The sequence below is a fragment of the Rhynchophorus ferrugineus genome, unplaced genomic scaffold, assembly GCF_030347505.1.
Source record: "Rhynchophorus ferrugineus isolate W39M unplaced genomic scaffold, kcgeb_rfMv2 rfM4, whole genome shotgun sequence".
Lineage (NCBI taxonomy): Eukaryota > Metazoa > Arthropoda > Insecta > Coleoptera > Curculionidae > Rhynchophorus > Rhynchophorus ferrugineus.
The window spans coordinates 50122992-50135409 of NW_027472583.1; the positions used below are offsets into that span (position 1 = coordinate 50122992).

At 32.9% G+C, this 12418-nt stretch overlaps 2 protein-coding genes across 4 annotated transcripts in view; both read right to left on the minus strand.

Annotated features, from left to right (window-relative positions):
• The window catches only part of LOC143196500 (ornithine decarboxylase), a 149474-nt gene that overhangs the window by 38427 nt on the left and 98629 nt on the right, over positions 1-12418 (minus strand). The gene's annotated exons all lie outside the window — the stretch shown is intronic.
• Mcr (Macroglobulin complement-related) overlaps positions 1-12418 on the minus strand; it is a 61814-nt gene that overhangs the window by 7493 nt on the left and 41903 nt on the right. For all 3 annotated transcript variants that reach the window (XM_076404214.1, XM_076404213.1, XM_076404212.1), the window contains exons 2-6: positions 7781-7998; positions 6537-6631; positions 2150-3140; positions 837-1248; positions 350-783 (exon numbers count right to left, since the gene is read on the minus strand). In XM_076404214.1, the coding sequence (XP_076260329.1) occupies positions 350-783; positions 837-1248; positions 2150-3140; positions 6537-6631; positions 7781-7984 (2136 nt within the window). In that variant the 5' untranslated portion in view covers positions 7985-7998. The remainder of the gene's footprint in view (positions 1-349; positions 784-836; positions 1249-2149; positions 3141-6536; positions 6632-7780; positions 7999-12418) is intronic.

Consider the following 12418-nt stretch of genomic DNA (forward strand, 5'->3'; position numbering starts at 1 on the left):
CCTTAAAATTACTTTATAGGCCATATAATATGTAATAGATGGATTTCAACAATTAACAGTTTATGTAATCCAAGGACTTTGCATTTCACGACTGGAATAAGCTTTGAAAAAAAAATGATTTAACTAAAATTTATTGTTAAAAATTGAATAACATTTGTCCAAAAATGTTGCTGTCTGTTTCCATTATTAATTTAATTGTTAAAAACTTGGAATTTAATTCTTTGATAATTTTATTCTCTTTACCAACTAAGGATTATTAGCTTGTATCAATAACACGTCAGAAATTAAAACAATTTTAATAAATATTTAAAATTAGATATCAGTTATTGATCTAAACTTCGGTCATTACCTTAAATTTGTTTCTGCTGATACCGTTCACTGGGAAAGTTAAACTATCCACTGTTAATTCACCATAACGTCCAACGTGCCACACGACTATAGTCGCTATTGGAGCCATTTCAGCACTAAGTGCTATAGACATAGTGTTAACGAAATCCACCATATCTTGATCGCCGGTCACCAGAACAATACCTTTGGCTACTATGAGATAGCTGAATTTGTCAATGAAATAATTGGATCGAATGTGGAAAATGACAAACTCGCCGACACGCGGCGAAGTAGTGCTCGTGGTAACCTTGATTTGTCGATCAGTAGGACTGTAATGTGCTAACATGAGTAGGTCTGCGGTAGCATGTTGATTTGTGAAATCGTCTCGGAACGTGGCGTGTAGTCGCAATGTACTTAATTTACTCAGTTCTTCAAAAGCCCTCGGTCCCGTCATATCTACAAGAAACCAATAACAATACTAAGATCTCTTTGATGAAAAGTAAACGTACCCAGCTCTCTTTTTAAATCTATTTTATAAGCCCATACCCCAGGCTGTTCGTCAATCATCCATAATCGCTTAGGGGGTATTTCTCGGCGTCCGCCACCTTCCATCTCTACCGTAGCCGTCACATCCATGAAACTATTTCGTAGACTATCGACGGAAAGCGGGGATCCGTCGTAAAACGATGCTATCAGATATGTGGTCACGGGCATTCCCGGTTTGAAAACTTGCGGGGAATCTCCCATGAAACGTAACTTTACGGAGGAGTTAAATATGCGCGCGGTGGAAAATCCATCGATGACCTCGTCCAGAAAACGGTCACCTACAGTCGCCGTTATGACAATGTCTAAATTTTCGATATTTGGTAGTTGAGCTATTAGGTCATCGACGGGAAATCGAAATTCGTAAGTACCATAAAACTGAAAAAAAAGTCAAGATTCAATTTATATTAAAATATAGATGAAAATAGGTCGATTAAAAAGATTTGGTTCATTACACAGAATTATAATTTTTAATATAATTATACATATTAATTACTAAGAATGTAATAATAGCTAAAGAAAGTAACAAGAAGAAAAATTGATAAAATACAGACAGAATTCATGAAGAAATAAAATTATTTAAATTATAAAACAAATAAGGATAGATGTAACAAAGAATGAAATATAGATGTGTAGTAAAATATATGAGATAGAGCAATAGTTTTAACACTAACTATACAAATGAAAATAGTATAAGTACTAAATAACAAGAATAATCTAAAAAGGACTCCAACACAAATTCAGGAATATTTAGATAAAGAAATTAAAAAGATCAAATAGAGGAGGGTTAGGAGAACAGGGAGAGCAATAATTGTGGTTAAGAAATTAATTATAAATGGAAAGGGTGGAAATCAATAGAACATACATGGAAGAGAAACTCGGTTAAATAGTTAATACAGACGTTAATACCTAAAGAAGTTACAGTAAATAAAAAATCGAGCGAAATAAAGAAGAATTAATTCAAAAAATAAATAAAAGATAAAATTGATGAACAGATGAAAAATTATGGATTTATATGCATAAAAAAATGGTATATGGTATAAGAAGAATGTTGGAAGTTAGGAAAACGAAAAAAATAGCATATAGCAAACTTAATTATAACATAGATATAGTGTGTCAACAGCGAAGAAAAAAAAAGAACTAGGCAGATACTGATATGCTTGAAAGGATATAGAGTTTAAAGTTTTTAAGCCACTCATTCATTCCTGGCTTAAGAGACATTATATTATTTTTAAAAGACAACAAGAGTAGAAATATAGGTTATTTCTCAATTAATTACCCTTTTTAGCGTAGGTACAAGCTCCCATTGAGGGTCTTGAGGCATCCAAAACGGCAATTCTTCGTTGAAATTTAAGTATTTCTCCAGAATGGGTCTGCCTATACGGCCGGAAGGGTGCCTCGGTTCGAAACCGTCATCGAAGTTTGCACGGGGATCGTCTAGCGGAGGAGGTCCCTCTCGATATTCCCTACGGTACGTCCAATAATTTGGATCAAATCGACGACGGGAATCGCCGTTCATAGTATGTCGCGGGGTCATCCGGGGCCATACTGACGCGGATAGTGTCAGATTGCCGCGCACAGGGGCGCCACTGGTATAGTTAGCCATAACCACTCCCGTGATGAAAGGATCCGTGTCTATGAAAAAGGCGGGCATGGTGACGTTGACCTCGAATCTGGTCTGGTAGTATTCCTCGACCAGGAAAGTGGATTCCTCTATTTGGCCTTGAGCTACCACCCTCACTTTCCACTCTCCGTAGACGGGTTGATCGGAAAGTTGATACTCTAGACTGACGGTGCCTAGGTTCGATTGACGCGACAACCACCGTTTCAGGATGTGTCCGCGTGGATCCAGCATAAACACATCGATGGCGTCGTCAAACGCTTTTAATTCGGTATTGATCGGTATGGTACGGAAGTGGACGGTCTCGCCCTGTTTGTAAACCGGCTTGTCCAGCTGGATGAATATGGTCATGGAGCGTTGTGAGAACAGAAGTTGCGTCTCGTTGGTGAACGCCGCACCGCCGAGAATGTTCTGATATAAACCTTCCACGCGCAACTTGTACTCTCCTGTAGCACTAGTGGGCGGTACTCGCATCAGTAGGGTCTCGGGGACGCCAACCTTCACTGACTTAAAGTCTGCTGACATCTCCACGCCATTCCGGGCGATCGACGCTCGTATGATGAGTGGTTGTTTTTCTTGCATAACGGTGACGTAAACCCGGTACAGCTGACCTGGGCGCACCACCTTCGATGCGACTATGAAGTATGTACTAAAACAAAAATAAAAAGGCATTTTAAGATATTTTAATTTTGGAAAAATGTACTGCCGCATATTAATAATAGTCCTTCCGATGAAACAGCCAATGCACGTCATCAAAATGTATAAAAGAACGTTGCCGCAACAAATGTAAGTTTTCTTTTATTTTAGCTCTGATAATAATTGGCCATTTTATTGGAAGAACTATATCAAACTTTTAGGCTCTACATTTTCTTTTATTATTTAATTATTACATTATTACTAGTCGTTTCTGAATAACCTACAATTTGTTTTTATGATAACTTAAATCTAGATATATAACTAGGAGGACCCATCAGCCCTATCTCAGTCTCTGGTGAACTAATTTTTATACATGTCACTGCTGTATTTTTTATTAACTGTTTTATTAACACCTCACTACACAACACTACACAAGATCAGATGGTTTGATTATTTTGAGTCTGTGTCCTGCTCTGGTGGTATCCAAAAGTTGCAATACTTCAATATTATCATGAGAATGGAGTATTTCGTCATGCCCCCTTGAAATTCTCTTGATTTCTTGATTGACTGGGTATCTGAAGGTCTCGATTTAGGTAGTCAGTCCTATAGTATTTGGGTGCGCCCACAATACCCCTCAGGACTTGTACTGATAATTATGATTATTTTCCAATTAGTCAATACATTTTCATATATTTCAGTTCCAGTTCTTTTCTTGTCTTCTTTATATGCCCCTTCAAGCGAAGTTTTGCATCAAGATTCATTCCGAGATATTTAGCGTTCTTGCTATATGGAATGATAGTATTATTTAAAGTCATTGGTGCTTGTACGGTCTGGTTGTAGGTGAACTGCACATGCACAGATTTACTTTCGTTAACTTTTATTTTCCAAGCTTGTGTCCAATTACTTATATTTTCACTTGCCTGTTATAATATTCGTGTGGCTTCTTCACTATTATCTCCGATAGCTGTAATCGCAGTATCATCAGCAAATGTAGGATCGATATTGGGAACTGAGTTGCGTTTTATAGTTTTATTAACTAAAAGACCTGAAAGCTTCATACAACAAGGAGTACATTTTTATAATTAGCTTATAAAGCGAATATAATTCACGTTGGTGCCAATCACTGTTTAGTCTAGGGATGCCGAAAATATATCGATATTTTTTTGCCTGATATACTGATATTTTTTGGACCGCCAGTTTTCGATATTGCATATATTGCGATAGGCATAACGAATTTTGTTTTTAGATTATTCCTCCTTGAACATCAAGTGATTTGTGTGTGGTTCGGTAACAATATTTTTGTTCGCCGATATATTGATATTTTCCAAAAAATATCGAAATCGATATATTTTTAACGGTAACAGAGGACATTTTTCAAAATATTGATATATCGAAATTTTTCTCCGCGGCCGACATCCCTAGTTGAGTCTAAAAAGGTATTAGCGCTGGTGTATACATAACAACTGAAATAAGTGAAGAAAGAAGTAAGAAATCATCTCTTTATTAATAATAGAGCTGTTTTTAAAATTACCCCTAGAATCAGATGTGTTGAGTGATTTAGGGTATTCCTAAAAACAGCAGGTAAATACTATGATGATTATATGATGAATATTATGATGATTAATAACAATACGTAAATAAGCTATTTGAATAAGTTGTTTGAGGTTTTAGAAAATGTCGTTCGTCATTCGAAATCTGGAAAACGTCAAGAATATCTCTGAAGATCGAAACTTCTAGTTTCACGATACCTGGAATCTTCGATCTTTGATTGAGAGTGTATTCTTTACGTATTATATTACATATCTTTCAGAATTTCATCATAGTGTTTAAATCTGTAGATTACAAAATACATTTCACGGCGTTAATAACAAGAAACGTTGAGGGTAGCTGAGAAAAAACTTTAATCATTTTTATTCTTAATAAATATCTACATAATTAAAATAAAATTTTAAAAATTAACTTTCCCACCATCAATTTGTCTTCAGCCCCTAGATGGCTTTTTGTTCACACATAGACTAGAGAGGTAAACAAAATGTATTATATGATTGGCTAGTTCTGTGCATGCATATTTCGACAAACAACATTAAGTTGTTTGTGTGTGTTATATATACTATATATATTTGATATAATATTCATTCAAAAACGTAAGTAATGTAATAAATTATACGGAATGAGTATCGACACTATTGCAGATACTATTTTATAGGTTTGGATTTACAATATGAACTTCTAGATATACAAGGAACATTTAGGGCACATTGGTGATGAACAAAGCAAATACAAATGAAATATATCATTAATATGCGAATGTACGTAATTGAATATACCAGTGTTGAATTTACCAAGTATCTATTGATAGAAGATTTTATTTTGAGTTACATTTTTTAAAATTTTATTCCATTAATTCTCCTAAAATATTGGTAATTGTATTCGTATTGTAATTAAATGTTTTTCATGTAAACAACAACAATATTCAGCCAATCATATATTATATCTTGTATACTTTCCTGTACCCTCTATTTTACATGTATTGAAATATGTACAGCAATTTTAAATCGTCCCTTCTCTTATACATACGTTGTCGAAAAGATGGAAACAGTTTTGAAAGTAACAGAAAATATTTTAAGAAAACCTAAAATGTAAATGTTTCTCAATAACTTCCCATTATAAAAAAAAACTATTTGGTAAAAAAATGCTTTGTCAGAAGATGAAACTAATGGTCAATTAATCATAATCGCTATTATTATTCAATTAAGTAATTTAAATTTGATATAACTTTAAATAAAATCTTGTTAAAAATGTACGAAGAAGATGTATGTTGATACTAATCATATATAAAAGACTATCTTAACTAAGCCAATAATAAGGAACATAAAGCGGTATAATAAATAACAATACACAAATAATGAAGGACCATAAGGTAATAAAAACTTAAATAGATCTGACAAATTATATTTGCCTAATAGGATTTATTTATTTCATTTCCTCCGTGAGAAGTTTGTTGAAAGTTCCGATATAAATTTTAATATTTCCTGCTCAAGTAAGCAGCTGTTGGTGCATTATTTCAATTAAGACGCGGAGAAGGCGGCTGGCGTAATTGACGGTGATACTACCGTAGTAAACCCTCAAGCATTTATTAGATTATACATTTATATGGTTTTAATTACTAAACAAATTATACATTTTAGTAATATTATATATTTTCACAATTCAGTAGTAATTATTGATTGACTTATGAACTGACGTGTCAGTGTTTTTTTAACAGAAAAGCATTATAATATATACAATTATAAAATATACAATTATAAAATAAACATATAGCATTTATATATGACTCCTAATAATTTTTCTAAATATTTAGAGTATTTGAGGGGAGTTCTAATTAATATCAGTTTTTTATAAAACTCACGCTTCTCTTATTATAGTAGAATGTTGGTTCCAATCGTCCCAGTCTCTTCTTCCAGGCCCATAGTCACTATTAGGGCTGTAAGATCCATCTCCATACTATAAAAAAATTTAACAAGACATTACATAAGAAATAAAATATTACAATAAAACAATAAAAAATTATTGTTTAAAAAAAGAGACAAGGGACATCTTGTAAATCAGTTGAAGTTACAAATACCATTTGTTCAGTATCAACAGGAATGAAGAATCTATTCTTTTTTTTTGTGCATACGTCATAAATATGTTTAATGTATTGCCTGCCGAAATTTGTAAATTTGTCATAGTTCGAACACATAAACGAACGAGCCTGTCAAAGTCGTCCAGTTGTCAGACGTATGCAAAATTCTTGAAAGCAATAGTGATAAGAGGTTATAACTCTAACCTATAAACTATTATGGCTGTATAATTAACTGTAGTTTTTAGATGTACTATAATGTTAAAATAAATTATATTTGATAACATTTTCGTATGTCAAAGCCAAACTGAACTAAAAGTCAGAGTTGATGCGGAAAGATTGCGACGTTTTGATGTCACAAATTTAAATGATGCCTGTACAAAATGACTTTGAACATACTATAGATATAAATTGTTTGATCATATCATCTAGAATCTGTGTTAATATTTCTAAAACAATTTTTAGGTGTATTTATGCGTTCTTTTTAAGATAATGAGAATTGTGACGATTTTTGACCGATTGACAAGATTTTTTACTGCCGTGTTGTTGACAAGTATGTCTAGACTGTTACTACAAATGTTCAACCGTATTGGTTATTAACTTTATTGAAAGTCGTTGAGAGGAGGATTGAACTGTAGAGTAGTAGGCAGAGGTATTATCATACTCTAACCTCTATATTCGCCTGACATAACCTCGTGTGATTTTTTTATATTTCTGAAAAAATACTTAAAAAGTTGTCGTTTTGGAAGTATAGGTGAGATTAAAAATAGATCGTGAAAAGAGCTATGGTTCTTTTGGACCACTTTCAAGGAAGTAAGATTAATGTAAATGAATATAAAATTCTTCTCAAAATAATGTTCTGGAGTTTTGCATTTTTGCAATTTTGGGTTAGTTCTCCTTGTCTCTTTTGTTTTTATCGACAATTTTTTCAGAAAAATTTTAGCTGAAATAATTAATTACTCTAAATGGACCATAAAAAACTAATTTAATACAATTGTTCTCATTTTATGTTTGAAGTTTCTACTAATTACCTGATCGCCATCCCTGTATGGATCTCTGCCGTAAGGCCCATTGGGATCCAGTGAATTTGGGGAATCTAAAACTGGAGGTGGTCTGTAAGGGTCGTCAGGGTTTCCTGTTGGACTATATTTGTTGTATGGATCACCATATGGTGGTGGATCTTGAGCTGATACAAGACCTACTAGCCAGAACAGGTACGTCCACCGGCAGGCCATCTTTGTAACTAATTCTGAAACGAAAAGGAAATAACGTTATTTGCGATTATTAGTGGATCCAGGAGGGATAAGAGACTCGAAGTGTTCCCCATCAGCATCCGAGTGCTTCAAGGACAAATTTTAAATTAAATTTGATAATGAGGTGGAAGGAAATTGTATGAAATTGTTTTGAAATTTTAAATAGAATTTAAAAACACTCAAAATTATCTCAAAGTAATATTGTTATAGATAGAACAGTTAAGTTTTAACAGAAAAACCATTTAACTCAGGAAATATTACTAGTAATCTTAATGATTGTTGTTAATGGATGTTAAAAGTGTGAACCAAGTATGGGCTAGACTAACTGTTTCTCTTTTGAATACCTTTCCCCATTTGTTACATGCATTGCTAGTAATATATTAAATTAACAAAATAAAATTATATATTATAACATATATTTTATTCTTATTTCTCAATACTAATAATAGAAAATACTTTCACTTTAAAAGAAGACAATATTACACCTGTTTATTTATCACTTTCAATTGAAGCTAAAATAAACTAATTCTTAAGCAAAAAAATAATTTTATGTTCACCTATTAATAGCTGTATTCTTTTATTTATAAATCGGCACTTCCAGTAGCACTGTTTAACGGATGGCCTGGATATATGTCGGTTTTAATTAGTACAATTAAATCAATGATGATACATTTTAGTTTGTTTTTCTTTCGAAACGAGTAGGTTTTAATGAACTGGATATACATTTCGAAGGATTAATATTAGATTTAACGGAAAACAATTTTAGTTTCAATATAACATATTTGTGAAAAAATTGATACGATAATAGTCAAATAATATATTTTAGAGTTTTGTTAAGTGTGAAAATGCTAAAAAAATAAGATCATTGTACAACCAAATAATCACGTCATAACTTGGCAATATTAGACAACTAACAAAATAATTTAATTTCATATAACATATTTATGAAGAAAAAAAAATGTTAAAATTACAAATATATTCTTTTAATGAAACACTGTAACCGTTTCATCTAAAGGAAACCAAACAAATGCAAGATAAAAATTGCACGTCACATTCTTTCCTTTGATGTTGTGCTGTTGTTTTTACAAAATTCTAAATAAAAAAACACCACCCGAAACATTTGCTCTCCACATGTCTAGTCTTACTTCGATATTTACTTTAAGAATCCGAATGCTCCCTAAACAAAACCGACTTAAGATAAATGCCTCTGGTTAAAAAATAGATTTGATAGTAAAGCGTCAGAAAGTCGTTCTTAATTGCCCGGTCTATACACTGGGTTCATGTTCCCTACAAATGTTTGACTCCAGAGGGCGATAACGACGTTAAGCAGACATGAATGCGGACCCCTGAAGTTATTCCTCGGTGTCTGGTTCGGCGGGAAACTATTGACCAAAACAGTTTTCCGAAAACCCAACCGACTGGAAGTTTTATTGAACGTCAAGGGGCGGCAGGATGAATGTTTTCTTCTGCGTTTTAAAATAAACCGTTTACAGCCTTCTAAGATTTCTTTTATCTGGACCACCAGGTGCTCGTTTATATAGCTTTGTATATTAATTAGTTTTACCTAATCGAGCATAAGTTATTTATTTCTATAATATACAATATAAGTAGGAAAACATTTAATTATAAAATGTTCAATTAATATTAATAGGCCTATAAATTAGTTTTAAAGATATTTTTTAATTTGAAATTTTATTGTGAAAAATCGGTAGCGTATTTTATTCGAAGTAATGGTCCATCGATAGTCGCTACTTTTTCAAATCTTTTAGGCAATTTACGGATTCCATCTCGAACGAACGATTTATCTTTTGAGGCTATTAATTTGGTTATGTTCTACCATAAAATACATCAAATGACCTATCAGTGCATTTTAACGATAAAATAATATTGAAATGGAAATGTTTCATTTGAATATGCTTTGAATTAAAGATAAATAGTTTCATGTAGATTAGCTACGCACACATTTTAGGATAAACATTTTGTAAGCTGAGGAGGTAGTTTTTGTGGCTGTCCGCGATTCGATCCATTATTTTGTATCTTCATAAGAAGTGAAGCGCTACCCAGACAGGTCACTATTCATGTGTCGGGACAAGTACTAATCAGAAGGAGCAAGGTCTGGAGAATATGACAGGTGGGGTAAAGTTTCAAGTATGTTTTCACCGGTTTTACAACATGAGGTCGAGCATTGTCACGGTGAAGACTAACACTGTTGTATCTTTTTTCGTATTCCGACCGTTTTTCGCGCAGTACCCTGCTCAAACGCACCAATTGTAGTCGATAGCGACCTCCATCGATAGTTTCATTAGGTTCTAGCCCAATATAGAGCAGCATTAGCTTGGAGTCATGGGTATTCGTCTTTACTGTTAATGTCACATGACCAGGTGGTTCCCATATTTTCCACTTTGGATTATTGTATTAGGTCCACTTTTCCGCCTTTTTTTCCGCTTTCAATTTATATGGCATAAAATTTTGGGTCATTTCAATGTTCCTCAAGCGATTGAAAATAGTTTCTTGTATTACTCCCAACAATTATGCATATTTTTCTTGCTTTCTACACGGATCATCATAGGGTAATGCCTTCGATTCTTCGTATTCATTTTTTTTGCCTGTCCAGACCGTTATTTGTCTTGGATGTTAAAATTGCCACTTTTAAAATGTTGAAGCTAATATTCACTTGTTGAAATCGATGGAACATGATTAGCATAAGCTGCACACAGCATTCGACGATCTTCAGCCGTCTTTTTCTTTAAATTGAAGTAAGAAATAAAACTTCTCGTAAATGCGATTTACTCGGTATAAATTCAGACATTTTCAACGTACTGAAAAAATGTTTTGTTCACACTTCTACGAATTGACATTACAAATGTACTTGATGCGATTTAATACACGATAACACCCTCTGTTGTAAATCCTTTAGAATTAATCTATAGACTTGATAATATATTTAGACATAACGAATATATTAATTAATTTTATATTGTATTAGAAACGTGAATTAATTTTAAAGGTTTTCTATAAATCGTTAAACATTCTAAAAATTACTAACCCTATCTTTCTGGTAGCATTTGAATTCTATAATATATTACAGTTTTCTGTTCATTTTTGGTTGCAGCTGGCTCCCTCATAGCTTCGATTATGTAACAGGTCAATATAGCGACCCTTCAACTTTTCGATACCATTTTTGTAGTACGATTTGTCCTTTGCTTCAAAATAGGCCTCAGTTTCGGTAATCTCCTCTTCATTCGACGAAAATTTCTTCCCAATTCATGGATTTTTGCCATCGTTTTCACGGACTTGTGACACGGTGCATTGTCTTGGTGAATCAGCACTTTCTTTTCTTCAAATGCAAATTCATCGCATATCGATGCAAAAACTCGGGTTTATTACGCTTTATTATCTTCAAACACTGTTCCGAATCACCAATTCGTCGTTGTTTTTGGCCAAAAGTGAAGCTCGCGCGGCACCCGCTTTGCACAGAGCTTTCTCATACACAAATATTCGTGAATGATAATGATGTACACATTCAGTTGATATCTTTCGAGTGCCTGCTATTCATTCAATTTCAATTTACGGGTACTGAAAATCATTTTGTGGATTTTTAAAATGGTTTCGTCGGTAACAACCTCTTTTGGCCGTCCACTGCGTTCACCGTATTCGGTGCTCATTTCACCACGTCTAAACTTAGCATACCAATACTTGATGGTTGATTTTCCTGGGGCAGTGTCCAGAAACTCGGCATCAAGCCAAGTTTTATCTTCAACTGTATTTTTTCCCTTAAAAAAGCAATATTTTATCAATACGCGAAATTCCTTTTTATCCATTTTTAATAATAACAAAAGTTGCTTCACTTAAAATGCTATAATTCACAAACTAATGATCCGACAGCTGTCAAATTTATACACGCATCTTTTGAGGGCTACACACTCTTACAGCTAACTAAAAAACATAGAAAGCCTTTTTTAGTATGTTTAAGCCTTTCTATGTTAATTATCATGAGAGTCGTTGTGAAAACCACTGTGTTGTGTATCTGGTTGAATAATAACAACATAACATCGTTTAGCTTGATTTTCTAATCCCTTTATCAATATTAAAATAACTAAACTAGTTATATATAATATAATTAATCAACATTAAACAATTAACAATATCAGTCATCATCTATAGCAATCAAAATTAACTAAATTTTAATAAGATTAATAATTTATCACTTTATTCTTTATTTTTGATGGTCCAATTTAGATTTATTTAATGTTTAGATACACCAAATTACTTGATATGTTGATAGTAATCATTCGATATAGATTTGCATATCAACCGTAAAAAATTCAAGTAAAAATGAGTCAAATCTAACTAAAAATAAATATACAATATCAACAACATGTTTAGATGATAAATACCGATAATTCGATAAATCTT